The sequence below is a fragment of the Falco peregrinus genome, chromosome 6, assembly GCF_023634155.1.
Source record: "Falco peregrinus isolate bFalPer1 chromosome 6, bFalPer1.pri, whole genome shotgun sequence".
Taxonomy (NCBI): domain Eukaryota; kingdom Metazoa; phylum Chordata; class Aves; order Falconiformes; family Falconidae; genus Falco; species Falco peregrinus.
In genome coordinates this window covers 2,473,668-2,492,869 of record NC_073726.1, presented here as the reverse complement: position 1 = coordinate 2,492,869, position 19,202 = coordinate 2,473,668, and the positions used below count along the sequence as shown (strand labels likewise).

The window sequence follows — 19,202 nt, the reverse complement described above, 5'->3', positions numbered from 1 at the left end:
AGACAGTGGCAGAGCCCCACTCAAAGAAATTCCTGGGCTTCTCTCTCCCTGCCCCCCAAAAGGGCAGTTCATCCCATCAGCATCCACTAGAACCATGACTGATTAAGGGCAAATTCTGCATGGCCTGGCCCTATATAAGGGGAGAAGAAGAAAAAAATCTCACAATGATTCACAGTAACATCTAAAAAAAGCAATATAATGACCACAAGCAATCTAAAAAGACAAAAAGATAGGGTCTCTCAAGGCTGTTTTAAAACCTACATACTGCTAAGTAAAGCTAACTAGAAAACATTTGCAGTGCTGATGAAATTTGGTGTATACAATGAGATAATTCACTTTTTAATAAATTATATTTTTGTGTGTAGCTTTTGAACTCAGCAAAAGCACATGATTTCCCACACATTTCTGGCATACTACACTGCAACATTACAAACAGAGATGAAAAAATAATCTTTTCAGTGAGCTCCTATTTACTGTGGAGTATTTCACTACTTAGTACTGACTGTATTCTCTACCATTCGCTGTGTGCAGATGAGGTTCCTACATTTGATTCAGGAGGCTGATGCAGAATTAAATTCAGCCACAGGCACACAGGAGTAAGCTCTTACCAGGCTCAATAGTAACTGTCCACTCATGGAGAGCCATCACCCATATTCTTGGACCAGAGACATAACGTATACACTTCAACACAGTGATGTCATTCTAACTCGCTGCTCTGACGGACATCCACCAATTCAAGAGCCTTCTGCTATACCACAGTTTTCACCTACCCACCAAACAAAAGAGTAAGGTAGATTGAATCCAGGTGATACTGTCCTCCCAGATCCTCTCAGTCTGGAGCATACATTTTACCTAAAGTTATGCTGAAATATATACGTGATAAAACATAGGTAGGGCACTATCCCAGTCTGCATATTTATGTCTAAAAAAAGATAAACAAATAGAACGTAATCCTGACCAAGTAGCAATTTGCACAGGGTTAATAAGCAAAATGGCTGCACCAGCAGGATCTTCCAAAACAAGCTGCTTTAATTTTTGAACTTCAGAACAATTTACAAACCACAACACAAATTCTAAATGTTTTCTAGACCCAGAGACAGAAAAAAACCCCACCCAACTGAATGTGTAATTTATTTAGGCCATAAATAAATGAACTGTTAAAACACTCAGAAATGGAATACAGGCAGAAAAAAAAATAAATGCCTGGACCATACAAGGCAATCCACACAAAAGCTCTAAAAATCCAGCAGATCTGTTGCAAATCTGGGCCAGAAATATATAAACTTCAACTTAAAACTGAATCTCCTTCAAGTAATTCTTAAGACTCTGTAAGCCCAAATAACAAATATACTGGGCAAAAAAGCAACTCAGGATCCTCAAAGATCCTAACAAACAAATCTGATTGACTGCTGTCCTATATCAACACCTTCAGCCACACTTATCCACAAATCACTACAAGATTCAGTCTCACAGTCCCTTTCCAAACACAAGACACTTACTAGTGACAGACGACACTTCTGAGCCTACAGAACCCATACTGACACAGCTGAACTGTCCCCCAAATTAATTCTTAAATCTTCAGCCACAGTAGAGCTGTAGTACTTTTGAAGAAGAGCCCTCTGTGTCACTCATTGTCCCAGACACTGCTCTGTCCCTTGGGAGGGGAATACCTCAGTACTGCCTAAAAAACCCTCCACAAGTGCAGAGCTCACAGCGAGCCAAGCCATAGCAATGTCTCTTAGATGTCCCAAAGACATCACAGCAACACCCTTTCTCCTGAGGATGCTATTAAGATGGGCTGCATACAAATGATACCTTCAGGGTACACTGCAAAGACAATATGCCAATCCCTACATGGCTTTGGTCACAAAGGGCTGCAAAGATGCTGACTGAATCTCAGTTTCTGACCAGAAGTTTTGAAATGTTCCAAAGAAGAGGTCTGCTGGACAAACTCCCCTAGCACTGCAAAGTTAGGGGAAACAGCTAACAAGGAACCGTTTTTACAGAAATGAAAACCTATCAGATATGACTCAACCCTCTCAATCAGTACCTCGGCAAATTTGCCTGAACGCAATGTGAGACTGTCTCCTCTCATGGAAAAAAAGAGGACACAAGTAAAAAGGAAGGGCTGTAGGCAAGCCAGCCTCAGATGTTGACCTGAGAAGGGCCTGGGATCATACAGAAGAGAAGCTGAAACTCAAGATTTTCGGCAAAAAAAAAAGTAACTCAGAATAGCTTTTGTTCTGCCTAAGAATAAAACTGATTTTAAGAATGTCCTGCACAATGGGAATTCTGAAATATTGTTCTGAAAAACATAATAAAACATTTTGCTCCAAATTCCTGAATGAAACCCTCAAGTGGCTCAGAAAAATGACAATGGCTAGCAATAAATTATGTATATTTGAAAAAAATGATAGATAAATGTTTTCATTACCTTCACCTGCAGCAAGGAAAATCTACTCATCAGTAATAGCTTGTACTTTTTAAACAAGACTACAAACTGTACCATGAATACTTCTTTTGCCCATGGGAAGAAATGAACTACAGAAAGCAATCAAAGATTCTCAGTGTTTGATTTTGCTTTTGCAAAACAACCTAGTTAGAAGTCTCTAAGGAGATATTCCAGAATCAATTGCCTTACATTATGTTCTGAGAGTCCAACAGCAAGTCAGAATACAAAAAAAGCAAGAGAAAGCCATGTTTCCCTTAGTGAAATGAGCACATATTATTAAAAAGGCAATTTGCAGTTAATATTGGATTGGATTCTGGTCTCAGTAGTGTAGAAGTTGATGTTCTGAAAATTATTTTAAACAACTCAACATTTAGGAACTGAACCACTCACTTGTTTTGATCTTTTGTTTTAAAGTGAAATCAGAATTAGGTCTATTTCAAATTTCTTTCCGATTCTAGTCTGTTCCCATGATCCAAATCATCCAAGACTTCACCCATCAGGGAGCACAGGCCTCATCACAAGTATATGTAAGTCCTTTCCAATGACTGAAGATTTGCATCACCAACAAGAAGGGATTATTTTATTTTTTTTTTAGCATTCTCCTTGCACCTGAGGTTGTGCTTACCACCTTTTAACTCAGCTATACATATCACAGATTGACAATGACAAAAGCAGAGTCAAAATTCAGGTAACCAGAAAAAAGGTATCACCTTGAGCAAAACACATACCTTTGTGGTATATAAAACATGTGCTGTGGAGGGGGTTTGTAGAGAACTCCTTCATACACAGGCCACAAACCACTTAAAATTCTGAAGAGGGAACTCTTTCCACAGCCATTGGGTCCAGTGATTAAAAGATTCATCCCCTCCTGGACCTACAACAGCAATGAAAATACCAAGATGTTACTATGCAGTGTATGTGGCACCAGACAGTCTAAGACCCCTAGAGGGAGATATGTGAGCATTTATATCAAAGTATCAACCCATTTCATTAGTTACCTGCACACATTTATGCAACTATTCTGGAAACAGTGGCATTAGATATAATATGTGGGTTGAAATAATGAATATAATTTCTATAATGTCCGAGTATTTCTATAAACTATACTGACCATATCACAATGTCAATAAGCCACAGCCAGTATCAATTATTATAAGGCAGATTGGGTCCAAAGGTGTTAACAGCATACAGAGCAGTTCTATGACCATCAGTGACATTAACTTAAGCTATGGCAGTCCTATCAAATTACTTGGAAAATTTACTCCACATTGTCCCTTCCTGCTTAATTACCAGTGTTATTCTGGCTGTGATGCACTTGGTTACACTCATTTGAGTATTACCCTGCGTTTATATGAGTGTATATTTAGGCATAATCCCGATGTCATTGTCTATGCTTTACATAAATATATTGACCGTTATATTTTCTGTTTTGTCTCTTGAGCCAAATGAATAAATATAACTGTCTCCTTGACCTTAAAGTTGTAATTTTACAAATCTGAAATTCCTACACTGAAGCCATTGCAAGTTTTGCCATAGCTAGGACCCTGTCCTCCTAGTTGCTAATACCTATACCAACAGAGCTAGCAAGAGGAACGCTCTGCTTTAGCTAAATCAAAGGACCTGCTGGAATTATTCATGTTAGTGTTCTTATAACTTCAACTCTTTTTTAAAATAATAACATCTGCACTGGAACATAAGATCAGGATATATATGGGAGTAATTTAGCACAGGTCATCCATTAAAATCGTGAGCAGGTACTGAGTGGTATCTGGAATAGCCTTTTAAAAACAATACAAGTTCTTACTGAGTAAAGACTCCACAGTTGGGCTTGTGAACTATCTGTCAACTATTAGTACTGCTCTTTGTAGTGATCAAGCAAAACTACATACTCAGTTTTCACTGTTGCTGTGAACTCAGACTTTTAAAGGAGCCTACGTGAGTAAAGTATCCCAATTGCACTGAAATTAGGTAAAGATGGATGCAGACTCCCATATACACCTTTGAAAATCTCAGGTCATTTTTTCACCTGGCAACCTCACCAGAAATCCTCTCTTCTCTTTCCTTGAGCAGGATAAACTACACATGTCTGCCTCTATTGAGCTACTATGCCTACCTTTCTGGACTTCCCCTTTTTTCCATATGCTCCTCCAAGTACTTAACATAAGGTACATGAATTCTGTGCTGTTTATGTTAAAGTGATGGCAACAATCAGAAGATTCTTGCATATCATCTTACTTTGAAGTTTAGTCTGGAAACCACCACATCGCCATTCGGAGTAATAATAGGAACATTTTCACAAATAATTCCATGATCAACATCAATAACTTTCCCTAGAAAGAAAAAAAAAAAAAATATTAGTTTGTGAAACCTTCCATTAAGCAATGATATGTGACAGTCTCTGTGCACAACAGAAGTATAAGATGGTAAGTTTCAAACAACTCTTTTTATGTGCTCCACGTTCCCCTAGTGGAAAATCTGGATAATAAATCTTAGCTAGTCAGAAAGACACTGTCAGCAGTAGCCAAGAATGTGCAATGAATCCTAAATTTGATCATAAATGTAACGCACAGTATGCATCGTAAATATATTATGTGCTACAAAGACACGTTTATTCACATTCTACCTGTATTTACCGTATTTTGTTTTAAATAGGTGGTCAATACCAACCAGCAAAAGAGATCAAGGACAGCCTTAGCCACAGGCACACCAGTTTACTTGCTCCTGAGGATTCAATTAGAAAACAGAATTATGTTCATTACCAGCTCTGAAACTCAGAGCCCAGTTCAGCCTCTGCCAGCAACGAGAGCAAAGGAGAAAACATTTAATGGCTTGCTTCCATCTAATTTTGAAGCCACAGACACTATAAATGTGTCTTGCAAGTATTTGTGGAAACCCATATAACATTTCACTCCAGTAGCTACACTTACTATTTGGATTTCTGGCAAATTCAAATATACAGTCTCAATCGGACATTTGGATACTCTGTAACACAAGAACTTTGAAATAAATTCTTCTGGAAACAGTAAAATAGTGAAAGCAACTCTTCTCAGTTGCCTGTTAATGGGCTTCTCTAACACAGCCCGCACAGCTGGGCTCCTAGAAAAATAACAGAAACTACTTCTACAGAGAAGATGCAAAGTAAAGAGATTTCTCTTTGTATTAGAAGGCTGCTATTTTTATAACTTTGACTAATCTGAACAAAGGAAAACAGAACTAAGGAAAAGCTGAGTTTATTACAAGAGGATCTGGTAGCATTTCCTTCAGTTAAGGTTAGTTTTACATTTCCCATCAAGAGGTTCTTTGTTCAATTGCTTCTGACTTTGCCCAACTATAACAACCTGGGCAAAAATTTCTGTGCCATGTCCAAGCACTTTTTTTTTTTTTCCCCCTAAAATAAGTTCTATTTAAAACAGTTCTGTGGTGTCCAACATGAGATGGAAAATGGAAAGTGTTTTGCTGTTAACGAAAAATTACTTGGATAGAGTGGAGAAATTCTAGTTAAAATAGATCTATGATAAAAAATAGTAAGCCAAGTAAGTAATAAGTAAATTTCATTCTCATAACTTCACAGTGTTTGATTGCAACTTCAGCATGCTTTTAAAGCATATTTATGTGTAATCAGAAATAAAATTTGACAGTATTTGTATAAGATGTACAAAATTTTATTTCAACTTTAAAATTCTGAATTATTAGACACACTATGTATAAAGCAATATTATTATCTGTTAAAAATATCCTAATAGTTTTCATATTTTCACGATGCTTTTATTGACAGCAGTAAAGGCCAGGCACAAAACAGACATCCTTTAGTTACATGAACTTACATTGGATGATTCAAAAGGAAATAAATAGTATGTGTTCAAAGAGCCTTTGGGGAAGCTGAATTATGGTTTGTCTTTTATAACAATGCAGACACCTATACGTATGTGAGCACGTGCACTTTTATCCACACACAAATCCACTCTGCAGGGGATTTCTGAAGTATCAAGGAGGAAAAACCAGTATTACAATGGGACTTGTCATAAAAAGCGTGGAGCCTGTGGCCTAGATTCATCTGGCCTAAATTCTACTTAAGTCCTTGTGCACAATGCTTGGTCTTGGCTAGCTGCCTCTGAGAGCCTACAACCAGTCAGAAGCAAATGCTAGTCACCACTTTGGAGGAAAATTCAGGTGGGATGAAACATGTGACTGTAGTGGAATCAAATCTTGGGAAAAGATTGCAGAGAAATAAGGAGTGGAATATAAGTATACTAGACAAAAAGGGAACGAGAGCATGAAGAGCATGCTTGCATATCTGAACTGTATTTGGTTTTGTTTTTAAAACACAGTTATCTAAAAAGAGCTCCCAAATGACTTTGTCGATCCAGGAACTACAAACCTTTTCTCTTGTACATGACAAAATGTAACAGTTACAAAATGTCATTTCTTTTAATGTCAGCCAAATATTACCAAGATCGACAAGATTAAGACATCAGCTATTTCCACAGCTATCCACCACACTGCATCAGACTGTTCGATATGAAGAACCTTGTCAGGGGACCTTTGAGAAATCTATGCTGAAGGGCAGCACTGTTGAAATTGCTGGAAGAAATTATTTCATAAAGAGCACTTTGGTGCCTTCAGCTCCACCAAGGTTTAAGTTTTCAGAAGCCAAAGGGAGGGAATGAGGCTTTTCAACACCACAGAGGGGAAAAGCAGAAGGGGTGCACTGGGAAAATTGGGAAAAGCCCATTGTAAAAGCTGCTTTTAAGTATCTCGGAGAGAAGCTGGACGCAATAGGAAGAGAGAGGTGTCACACAATGGAGCACAATAAAAAATAGATGTACACAGAAAATGCTTTGGGGAGAGTGCACACAGAAAGACAGTGGCACCAGAAGGACACAGGATAAAGATAGGAAAGGTAAGGTATATATTGATCAGATCATTTGGGAGGCGAGGGGAAGGGCAAAGTTGTCAGTCCATTTTCAGTTGAAAATTCCCACTAAATTATGAAAAAATAAGCATAGGCTGATTCTTGGTCGCTGAAAACGAAGTAGTATTTTCATCAAAAACTACTGAGAACCAATCTGTCTTTCCCTCCTACCCAAACAAAATAATGTGGTGTTTGAAGACAAAAATATTACAGTCTCAGTTTTCTGAAAAAAATTGTGGCTCAGGAAAGCTGGCTATCTTCATGTAAGAATAATAATACCACCACCACCAATAACAGTATAGCTGAAATGCCTTTTTCATTGAAAGTTTTCACAGAAAACAGTTACTTTGTGGATTAGAAAAGTACTGCACAAGCACAGAGTTACAAAACAGCAGGAAGTTAAAATGGAAGGTAACGTGGTCTCTCGTGTATTAAGGCTAGGAGGCTGATCTGTTGTAGAAACAAAACCTCTGTTCACGTCCTCTCCCACTGCACCGCCGCCTCCCCCCCGCTCCAGGAAATACATGCAAATATGCATTAATTACCTTTGATTTCCAAGGGCCCATCGATGTGCAATTCCACTTTATCTTCATTCTTGCTGTTGTTTTTAGACCCTTGAATAACAGCAGTTCTTTTGTAAATACCTCTCTTCACCTCATCAAAGACTGAAAACATGTTGTAGACACGGGCAGTGTAGCCTGCTAGCTCAGTAACCTGAGAAACGACAAATGCCTCATTTCAGTTATTCTTCACAAATTCTATAAATTAAGCGTTTGGCCAAAGATTCATGGAAAATCGTCCCGGCTATTCTGAGTCAGTGTTTCTCAAACGCTGTTCTGGAAGGATCAACAATGCATCTTTCAATGCCTATCAATTTTCATTCCTTGAGATTCTGTGCTAACCCATATGCCATCCACAGCTCCTACAAGTCAGCAGTCAGAGACAGTTTGAGGGGGACAGATTTCAGCCAGTGTAAGCTATGATAGCTCCAATAAATGAGAAGGTTGCAGGGACTGCTCTTCTCTGCAGATCAGCAGAGCCTTCACCCAACAGAGAATAGCTATTAGTATATCTGAAAACAGAGAGCCTATCACACCAGAGAAAAACAACATCTCTGTGTTTGCCAGCAAAATAAAGGCCCATAGAAGTGAGAAAATCTGGCATCTATAACTTTTATGTCTACCTCCCTGCATTCCCAAAACCTCCTGTGGGAAAGGTGTGCTTTCTCTGTAAAACAGGCAGCATCAGAGCATCCTAATCTAAAACACAGTACAAAAAAGAAATTACTCTTCTGTCCACTGCATGCTAGAGTACCAAAGCTAAATCCGAGTTCTTGGCTTAGAACTGGACGCTTTTAAGATGGTAAGGCCTCTCAAAAGGCTTTCTCCTTTCTTGGGTCCTTTTGTCACATTTTCCACCTGGTGAAGACAAGAACAAAGGATCTCTGGGCATGGTAACTTCCTATTCACGATACCACCAAGAACTCACAAAGAACTGCCTCCATCTGCTGGCAGCAAAGAATTAAACCTGGACATCTTATAAATGTATTATTTGATGGTTTTACAAGGATGAATTTTTATACTATATAGATAAGATAAGAATAGCAAGAAAATTAGTTCAAGATTATAAAATCATTGACTTGCTGTAGTTAAACACATAGAACCCATTATTGATTTCACCTGCTACAGCATACATAATTCCAAAATAAAATCCTCTATAAATTTCACTATTTGTGCCAGATTTAGAAGTGAGTGCTAGTTCTAGTCACATGGCCGTCACCCTACTGGAGGTTAACAAGTATACAACATCTCAAAAAATTCAGTTTAAAAAGAGTTATCAATGTTATCCATCAGCTGTATATTGTTTTGCATTGGTAATTGCATCAACAGCTGTGAAAAATTGAGCTAACGCCACCTAAGGCAGTAGGTAGCACACAGGAGCTGTAACATCATTCTCCAGACTGGAGTATTTCTAGCAATTTCAGTGGGAGCTCGTGCCAGGACTGAGTGCTCTGCACAGCATCAGCAGTGCCATTAGATGGAGAGAATCCTGCATGTGATGAAGGACACTTGCAGCAGCTGTGCACCAGGAGAAACACAAATGTAGTTAAGTTTCTAAACCACGACCCTACAAACCTGCTTTGTCAAAACACTAAATACTACCATCTAAACTACTGACCCGCAAAGGAAAGTTGAGCCTACCTCATCTGCACACTGAATTACATTGACTGGAGGAGACTGCTTTGGTGGATCAGGTGGGCAAGAACTGGCCCTTCACTACCGCTTGAAGTGGATTGAAATACACTGTCCTTTGGAAACTGCCTGAACCACAAAATGGGAATGACAATGCGATTGAAGTACCACAGTGTCTCTTTAAAAAGAAGTATAAATGTAAAATTAAGATGGAAATTCATAGACTTGGTCTTTGATCTCATACTGGCTAGATTGAAATCTCATCAGGTTATAAACAAAGTGAGTTTGTTCAGTTGTTCATACTACATTGTGGGTATTTTGTTTCCAAAAAATAAAACCACAATGTTTTTAAGCTCCCATGTACATTATATAAATAACTTAAATGTTGAAAATAAAATAGAAATTACATCAGTGTATACTAGGTTATCTGGTAGTAGCTTTAGAGCAGAGGCCAAGCAGGGGAACAGCTAATGGAGCATAGGTCAAAATCACAGTCCATTAGAAGAACACCTTCTGAGAAAAGCACATACTCTGGCTTTGTCAGAGTCTGTATCTGAAGCTGCCAAACTACCCCTTCTCCTCCAGTTTACAAAGCTGTAGCTATTATGGCTGGATTCCAAGTAATAGAATCCATAGCCTTTGATTAGCTGCCTAGCTAATGCATGTCTCCTCACACAGCACTCCTCACGCTGGGAAAAGTGGTCCCCACCAAAGGGATGAGCAAAACCAATTAACAAATGCAGAACAAACTTTCTGAAGAAAATGCTGAGGAGAATAACAGTACTGCCTCACTTTTCTTTTGCTTAACAGCTGGCTCCTAGAGAAACCTCCCAAGAGAGACCACAGATGAAAGCCCAACTTTACTGGAATTTGGATAAGGACTTGAAACGTCTCTGATCTTCCAGATGAACATCCCATACTTCTAGACTATTTGCTGTCCCAAGGTGGATTTACTCCTGCTAGAATGTCTCTATTTTGCAAAATTAATTCAAATTTAACAGATTCACGATACTGAAAACAGCCCTACAGTTTAGGTGGCCAAGAAGTAAGTACTCAGTTCTCTTTGCATTTCATACAAGACATGACTGGAACAGGTTGCCCAGAGAGGTGGTAAATGCCCTATTACTGGCAAAGTCAGGTTGGACAGGGCTCTGAGCAAGCTGATCTGGTTGGAAATGTCCCTGCTCACTGCAGGGGGGTTGGACTAGATGACCTTTAAAGGTCCCTTCCAACCCAAACTGTTCTACGACACTTCCAGCAAGAGTCCCAATACATTGGAGGCAGACAGCTTGAATTCAGGTCTGTGCTCCAAACAGACCTTGAACCTTTATCACTGACATTCCAGGAACTCCTGTTGCTCTCCAATGGCACCTGAGCACAGGTATTAAAAATGATATTTACATGTTGCACCACACTGGCAGCCATGCACTTTAGACTCTTTGTCAACTTAACTCTAAAGATAAACTATCAGTTCAAAGATCTCCACGGATTTAGTTGCAATAGAATTTGTCTTTGAAAATAGCGCTTTTTTTTACATTTTATATTAAATGTAAATTCTGTTTTACTTTTTTCCTCTTCTGTTTCATGTATGACATGTACAGTACCTCTTTGTATGAAGACATAATCCTTTCAATAGCATCTGCTCCAGAGATCAGCAAGTTTCGTGATGTAGTAAAAGCTTCTGTTCTTTCACTAACCATTGCCTGTTTCTGTCCATCTTCCAATTCTAAAAGTAAAAAAAAGTTTTCTGTTAAAATATTCTTCTGAAAACTATCTCTACAAATTAAATTGTGATTAGAATGTGAGCCATTATAAAGCAGCTTTTAAATTAAGAAAAAGTTAACTCTACAAAGACAACCTTTCAAAAAGAATTGCTAAATGTAGATTCAAAATCAAACGTAAACCCAAAAAGAACTGATAGCTTGGTAACAAAGAATAAGTGGGAGTATATGGAATTCACCTTCTTAGGCAAAACATGCTATTCTTTTATACTATTTGTCTATCTAGGTTATTTTCCTTTTGATATATCACTATTCAACCTAAATTTTTTAAAACATGAAAGAGTCAAACCTAAGCAATGATCTGAAACATAATTAATATAATTTTTACTACCTTTGCAATTATTCATTTTCAGCTTTACTTATTTACTGATTTCCTGTAAAAGGAGACATTCATATTGATGGAAATTTGGCAACATTATTACATTTCTATAAAAAAGCAAGAAGCTCTTTTATTATCAAAGGCATGGTTTAACTAGGATACCTCTCTCTCACAACACTGTTTCTCTCTACATCTGACTCCAGTAAAAGTTGTGATGCTTTGTTTATGGCACTGTATCCTATTAGCAAGAAAATTCTTGCTCCACGTGAAGGAGTTGTCTCAAAAGAACATGTCAGCAACATCAGGTAAGGAGAAAACCGCGGCAGAAATCATAGAAGATACGCGAGAAATAAATCTGTTTATATTTAACATATCTACACATACTCTTGCTACCATGTGAGCTACAGATTTAACAGCATAGTCAATTTGCAAGGTTTGCTTCCTGAAGGAATTAAGATTTTTTTTAAAATGGCTGAATGTTTTAAGACTGAATGTTGTTTCAGTGTTAATAGTTGCGTTACAAAAAAGAAGACAACAATGAAGAAGACAAAAACCACTCAAAGATTTTTCACATACAAGATTTAGAATGAAAGGTCTCAAAGGTTTTCTGTATCACAGAATATTGCTTAAGTCTGTTGCAGAACAGGGTCATGATTTTTTTTTTCTTAAGTTTGTAAAGTTTTTTAAAAGTTGTGTTGTTTTTTTTTAAGTTAAGCTACTGCTAGGCATCAGGCTAGGCAGGGTAAGGAGTGGATCCAGTGTGGCAACTCCTGCATCAGTAATTGTTACTAAAATCCTCTGTGGTGTTTGCACAGTGCTGATGATCAAGAAAATCCAGGAGGAATTCCCTGCAAGTATAATGTGACTAAATTTTATGGGCTAAAACAAGCAACGCAAGAGTATAGCATACAATACTTTTTTTTTTCTTGGCGAGTAACTGTCTCATCTCCCTGACGAGATCTCATTCTAGAATTCTGGTGTCTAGAAACCTGCATGAAGTACCAAAGCCAGACGAATCTTTCTGTCTTTATTAATTAAATCTAAATGTTTGGGGTTTTTTTTCATTTACACATCCATAAAGGTATCTCTACAAAATTTCAGCTAAATCACCGAAATACACGATGGATAATCTAGGAAAAACTTTTTAAAAAATCTTACATCCTAATTTTCCACATATATATACAGACACACATACAGACACCATCTATATGTTACTCTTTCTGGCCTCAGATGTTTTTTATAACAATTTTAAGACACATGTTCAACTTTTTTAGCTTAAATTCTACATTAGTACACTGACAACTAATTGTATGTAATGTAGCCACCTGAGACTCAGCAAGAGGCATGCTTTTTTATTTATTTATTTTTTTAAAGACAGAAAACCTCTTGCAAAGGGAGACATTACAAAATCCTTGCTCATGTAGTTCTCTTATTTTAAAAAGTTATTTCCACTACAAGAGGAATAAACGTAGGGGATAAGGAGGATTCAGTTAATTTATTCTTAAAAAATGAAATTTGTCTCTTTCTTCTCAGAGAACCAATTTTTGTTGATCTTGTTATAGCTCATGCAGCCCACGCTATGCGGAAACACCACAACTAAATTTAGGAATCAGGTATGGTTTAATTATACTAATGCAGCATTCCTTCTGTATGTAAATGCAGAATTTACTGACAGCTGCTTCCAGCACTCAGGCTAGGTCATCTAGCAAGAGTTTAGAGACAAACCACTTCATCAGGCATTTTAGGGGCATCTGAAAAATTAAAATTATACAGAACTTACGAGCATTTCACTGTTCCAAAACACAAGCTCTTGTATTACATGCCTAAACCACCAAGATCACTTTCCTTGAGCTTTTTGTCCACAACATTTTTCATATGGCTGGCCTCCTGTGTCTGAAGAAGTGGTGCCTTGTAACAGGGCAGACAGACTGTCTCTGTCTCATACAGAATCTAACATTTCCCTTTTCATCTTCATTTATGTAACTGATAGTCATACTTGATTTATAAACAAAGATAAGTGTCCGCCTTGTCTAGAGAAATCAAAGTCTTGCTTCCAAAAATAGTTACTTTCCACAAACTGATGAGAGACATGACATTTGGAACACCAATGGTTTAATACAAAAATAATGAGAAATGTTATCAAGTGGGAATCTTGGCTTTGCCAGTTAATTTCTTCCCTGAAATATGTAACAGAATTAGCAAATTTCAGTCAGAAATATCACCATCAAAGAAGATTCTTTTTTTGGGTTTATTGCAGGATTATTTTTCTACTTTATTTTTTCCCCTTCCTGAAGAAGTGTACAAAATCTATTGCTTTACACATTAGTCTCAAGTCTGGTCATGGAACCAGTTTTCTGCATATCCCTGATTCTAGCGATTTATCCTAAAGTAATAAATCCACTATCTCTTCCTTTAGATATGAACAAACTTGCATCTGACCTGCTGAGGCACAAAGCACTGTTTTCCCAAGCAGGTCAACGGTAAGTTCAGGTCTGCTTGACTCTTTGAATACCAGTTGTACTTCGCACTGGTCTTGACAGTGCTGACTTGTCACTATTACGTTTGTGATCCATCATTATGATATGTCTCAGGTCTCCATAATAACCCCTATGCTTTAACGGTTTACGTTGCTGGTGGCAAATACTCTGCTTTACAACACGAGCCATTGCCACATCTTTCTTTTCTCCCACATTTGAAAAGTTATTTATCAAAAGAATACTCACGAGTAACAGGAATGTTACTTAGTTTAGCATGAACATGAGTCTCTTTTTACTTCATGCTTTAATACCAAGGAGATACTTACAATGTGTGGTTACATGATTTTTTTTCTTGACTTTACTCGTTCCTGTCTTAGCAGAAAGACTTCTCTCATTTTTTCTGTTGTGCTGATAACCTTCACTGTGAGGTGAAACGGCTTTGTACAGACTCTTCTGTTTGGAATAGGACCTCCTGATATTTTTGAAGCTGTTGCCAGGATGCCAGCCAGGGTCCTTGATACAGTACCCTCCCAAGCCGTGTGATGGGCAGCGGCTCGGACAGCTGAACACCCAGCCATGTACCGATACAACTGCAAGTAAGCTAAACCACGCGGGGGCTGCACAAAGTCATCCTACAGGCTGAACGAAGCTTGTCCAGCTGGACAGCCCTGGCTTGGAATGTAACTACCCAGACCTGCACGGAACAGAATTCACTCATTCCTGATGAAACGTACCCAGCTTAGAACTGATCTTTCTGCAGACGTTGTAGGATCTGTGCTTAAAGAATCCCATTGAATTTGTAATAAATGCTGTGGTTCTAATTACGCATAAGGAAGCCTGTTGAAGCAAACTTCCCCACTTGCCTTTCACCACCCCTCCTTAATTACTTCCTTTCTGTTCATTCTCTCTTTTTTTTTTTTTTTGAAAAATAGCATCTGCAATAACACTACTTGAGTCTAGTTTCACTTCCTGGAAGGATGTCAAAAATGATACCATCCAAGCCTAGAATCTGAATTTCACCTTCTCTTCTGCCAAGGAGTCAGGTAAAAACAGCAGCTCCTAACAGGTTAACATGTAAGAGAGCAATTACCTATAATTACACTATGGTTTATGGAAGGAAGAGATAAGCCCTCTAGGAAAGTTAGTAGTATCATTTTATAAAGTAGCAGGAGATGCTGCAAAAATCAGCCTGCCATCCCAGCAGTGAGAGATGCTGCAAAAATCAGCCTGTCACCCCAACAGTGGCCAGTAAAAAGGACAGCAATTATCATTATAAACTCATGTGATACAAGGATCCTCTAAGTCCTGAATTCATACTGGTCATCAGGTTTATGTTCAAAGTTGGATCTTTTGCATTGCTCTTTCCTCAGCTGACTTGTTATGCTTGAAAGTTATGCACAGGATATGGATGTTGTGATAAAATCTGTGAATAATAAATAAATGTGAATGGCAGTCAAGGGAAGTCCAATCTTTAGAGGACATAACCTTAAAGAAACATTTAGGAATTAAGTAAAAAATGGTATTACCGCCATCTGCAAATCCCGTTGCAGTGATGATGGGCACAGCGACCATAATCATGCCACAGCTACTCCAGACATACTTCATCAGGAACTGCTCTATCATGACATACCATAGACGTTTGGACAAAATTAGATTCATTTGATCCGCCAAAGCCTTGTAGCTTTTCTGCAGTTGTTTCATTTCTACCTACAATTAAAAAATAAAGCATTTATACAATGCAACAAAGAAGCACATGTCACACAAGGTATGTTCCCATACATGCAAGAAATAATCAGGTACCCAGAATTGTGACTTCTAACTCACACCTGCTGCATGGTACTTTATTTTCACAGTGCTTCAGTCTCACAGCGAAAGTGCACACCTTTACGCAAGTTAACAGACCTAGCTCTTATTTACACCATCATCCCCCAATAGCACACTGGCAGGTTTTCAGCTCTTTTGAGATCTCTGATATACAAAAGGACAAGGCAGTCACAACAGCTGATTCTAACAACCAAAATAAGATTGATTCCACATCCTTTTAATAAAGCTGCAGCTGTAGAGTTTCACAGCAACTGAAACTCTTCACATTGGAGAGCGTTTGGGGATCAATTATCTCCAATGACCTGAAGTTGCTGAGCTGATCCCTGAAATGCAATGCTCCTTGTTTTTGCAGACAGTCTGGAGGAAGAGAAAACTATCCCAAGAGGTTTAACAAGTCAAAGACAGTTGCAAATCAACATGATGTAATGCGTTCAGTACAAGCCAGTATATGTGGAAACTGAAAAAATGTTTCATTTAGCACATTTAAAACATTACTATAGTCAGCTTTTGAGAACGATTGCTTCTACCAAAATAAACCATTTACATTATATAATCACTGCTCAACTGAAAGAGCTTTCATTTTCACCTTACATGAAACAACTTCTCTTTTGCAAATCATGTTTGGAAGATGTTACGGCCAAAATTCACTTCTAATAAAAACATGAACACTTCCTTAATAAGGTGGCTTTAAAACAAGCCATTAGTTTATGTAACTGTGACTGCTGAAGTACTGTACTTAAGCTATTTTAAGACTCTGATGACTACATCTTTGCTTAGCTATGTAAAAGAGTGTCAAAGGTTGTAGTGCTCTCTGTGCTATCACGGAGTTTTCCCCTAGACTTTCTGGTGTGCGCTGGCTGCGATTTCTGCAGCATTAAAACTAGTAGTTCATAAACATGGGGGGGGGGGGGGGGAAACAAAAAGCCTGGAAAAGTTAAGTAGAATGGACTGGGTAGGGGAAAAACAATAACAGAGATTAGCTTTCTAGAAAACCATAGGATGCAGCTGCAAAACAGGAACATTGTCAGAGCACAAGGGAACTACGGTCCGCTCCCCCCAGATCCTGCCTGTGAGACGGCATTTTCCCAGGAAACGGGAAGTGCTAGCTGTAAACAGGTTTAAATGTCAGAGGGACCCAAAGTGCTCGGGGAGGGCAGCAGAGGAAGCCCAGATCAGGCTCGGCACTGCAGGAGTGACCCCAACACCTTCCAATTTCTCTTGTCCTTACCTTGTGCCCTCGGTAAAAGGCGATCTCTTCCACGTTGGCAATGATGCGTGAATGCATGAAGCGCAGATAGCCTTTCTTGTGAGCCTCCTCAGCCACCAGCTTGCCAAACTTGGGCGAGCAGGCTTTGAGCACGCGGGCCGTAGCATAGACGACGAGCCCAGCCAGCACCGTGGGCCCGATGGGGTTAGCCCCCCGGGACCGCGCTGTGCGGATGAGGGTGTAGGAGGTGAGCATGACATCCAGGATGGGCTTGGTGAGGTTGGAGTAGAGATGCGCCACGGACTGCGAGAACATCATGATGTCCTCAGTGAGGGACTGGTCAGGGTTGGCCAGCCGCCCGTCCATGCTGATCACTCTGTAGTAAGTCTGGTTGGCAAAGTAGGTCTCATAGGCGTGATCCACCAGGCGCGTGCGGAAGGCGAGGGCCAGCTTGCACTCCAGGTACCGTATGGTGCTGTTCACAAAAGTGGCTGGGATGGCAATCATCAGCCATTTGATTAATTTGAAGGCAAAGCTCCTAGGCTGTTTTTCCACGATGCTTTTCACAATCTTCCCGTCAAGGGCGGCCACATAGATGGAGAGGAAGGTCCTGGAAACCAAAGCGACCGAATGGAGGCAGAGCAAACCCAGCTCGGCGCTCACCAGCTTTGGGAAGAAGAGCTTGCGTAGTTCCAGCAGCTGCTTGAAAAATTCCGCGTTCACGGCCGGGGAGGCTCTGCCCCGGCTGCCGGTGCGGTGCGGCGCCTCCCGGCCCCCTTCAGTCCGGCCGGCATCCTGCGCGCCGCCTCCGCAGCCCGCCCGCCGTACGCGCCTGCGGATGATGGGGTAGAGGATTCTGAGCCCGTACGCCGCAGCCAGCAGGCACGCAGCCCTCTGCGCGGCGCTCGCCCGGCTCCACTGCACCCGCCGGGCCGCCGCACGCAGCATGTGGGTCATCCTGCCCCGCCGCAGGCACCGCTTCGCGCCGGTCCTAGCGGCGGCGGCTCACGCCCGGCGGGCAGCTCGGCTTCGCCGGGTCTTCATCGGGCCGCCGGGCACCGCGGCTCCCCGCCGGCCGCCGTGCCCTGACAGACGCCGCGAGAGCCCTGCCTCCGAGGGGTGACGGCCGCCTTCAAAGCGCGGCGCGTTGCACAGCGCAGCCCGGCGCCGCGCAGCCCGCCCCACCGACCACCATTGGCTGCGCCGCGCGGGGCGGCACCGGCAGCGGCCCGGCTCCCCCGCACCGCGGCCCGGGCCGCAGCCGCTCGCTCGGGGCCCGGGCGCAGCGGCGGCGGCGGCGGCAGCGCGGGGCCCGCGGCGACAGCGTGTCCCCCGGAGCTCGGCCCCCGCTGCCCCGCCGACCCCCCGGAGCTCGGCCCGGCTGCGCGGCGGGTCACCGGAGCTCGGCCGGGTAGCGCCGTGGCTCGCCTCAGGCTGCGGCCGGCCCTTTCCTTCCGCCTGCCCTGCGGAGCAGGCACCGCCTCCGGCCCCGGCGACGCGGGGGAGGCGGCGGCGGCGGGGAGAACTGGGGCCCTGCGGCACTCCCGGCGGCGGCGGCGGGGGCTCCGCGTTGCCCCCCGGCGCCTGCCTGAGCCCGCCCCCCGGCGCGGGAGGGCTGCACCGTGGCCTCAGGGCGGGCGGCGGCTGCGGAGCAGGCCGGGCTCGAGAAGCGCGGCTGGGCAGGGGGGCACGGCGGCTCCGGGGCACCGTTTTCAAAATACGCGTAACTTACGCCCTGCCCTCCTGTCAGGAGGAAGCCGGTGTTGGGCTCTCGCAGCGTTATCGGGCAAAACCACCCCCGACCCGGCCGCACGGTCCCTGCAGCAAAACCAGGCAGAATGTGCGCAAACGAATTAAGCCAGCTGTCTTGCTGCTTTGTTTTTCGCTTTTCCTAATTTCTTATTCTTACTTGCTTGGAAAAGGTGCTGTATTTGAAATGGCAGGGGGAGGATCAGAATACTTAAAAAAATGCTTTTAGTCCCTTCACACTGAAAATGAAGTAGTGGTATGTGACAAAGCGATAGTTTAGGAGATATGT

The 19,202-nt window shown here is 41.4% G+C and overlaps 1 protein-coding gene across 2 annotated transcripts in view; it reads right to left on the bottom strand.

Annotated features, from left to right (window-relative positions):
- The window catches only part of ABCD2 (ATP binding cassette subfamily D member 2), a 49,820-nt gene extending 31,533 nt beyond the window's left edge, over positions 1–18,287 (bottom strand). The window contains exons 1-6 of one of the 2 annotated variants that reach the window (XM_055807805.1): positions 17,186–18,287; positions 15,663–15,840; positions 11,161–11,282; positions 7,910–8,078; positions 4,688–4,782; positions 3,181–3,326 (exon numbers count right to left, since the gene is read on the bottom strand). In XM_055807805.1, coding sequence (XP_055663780.1) covers positions 3,181–3,326; positions 4,688–4,782; positions 7,910–8,078; positions 11,161–11,282; positions 15,663–15,840; positions 17,186–18,121 — 1,646 coding nt within the window. In that variant the 5' untranslated portion in view covers positions 18,122–18,287. Of the gene's footprint in view, positions 1–3,180; positions 3,327–4,687; positions 4,783–7,909; positions 8,079–11,160; positions 11,283–15,659; positions 15,841–17,185 lie in introns of both variants that reach the window. The other variant, XM_005242317.4, reaches the window with a different exon arrangement.
- Positions 18,288–19,202: the final 915 nt, after the last annotated feature.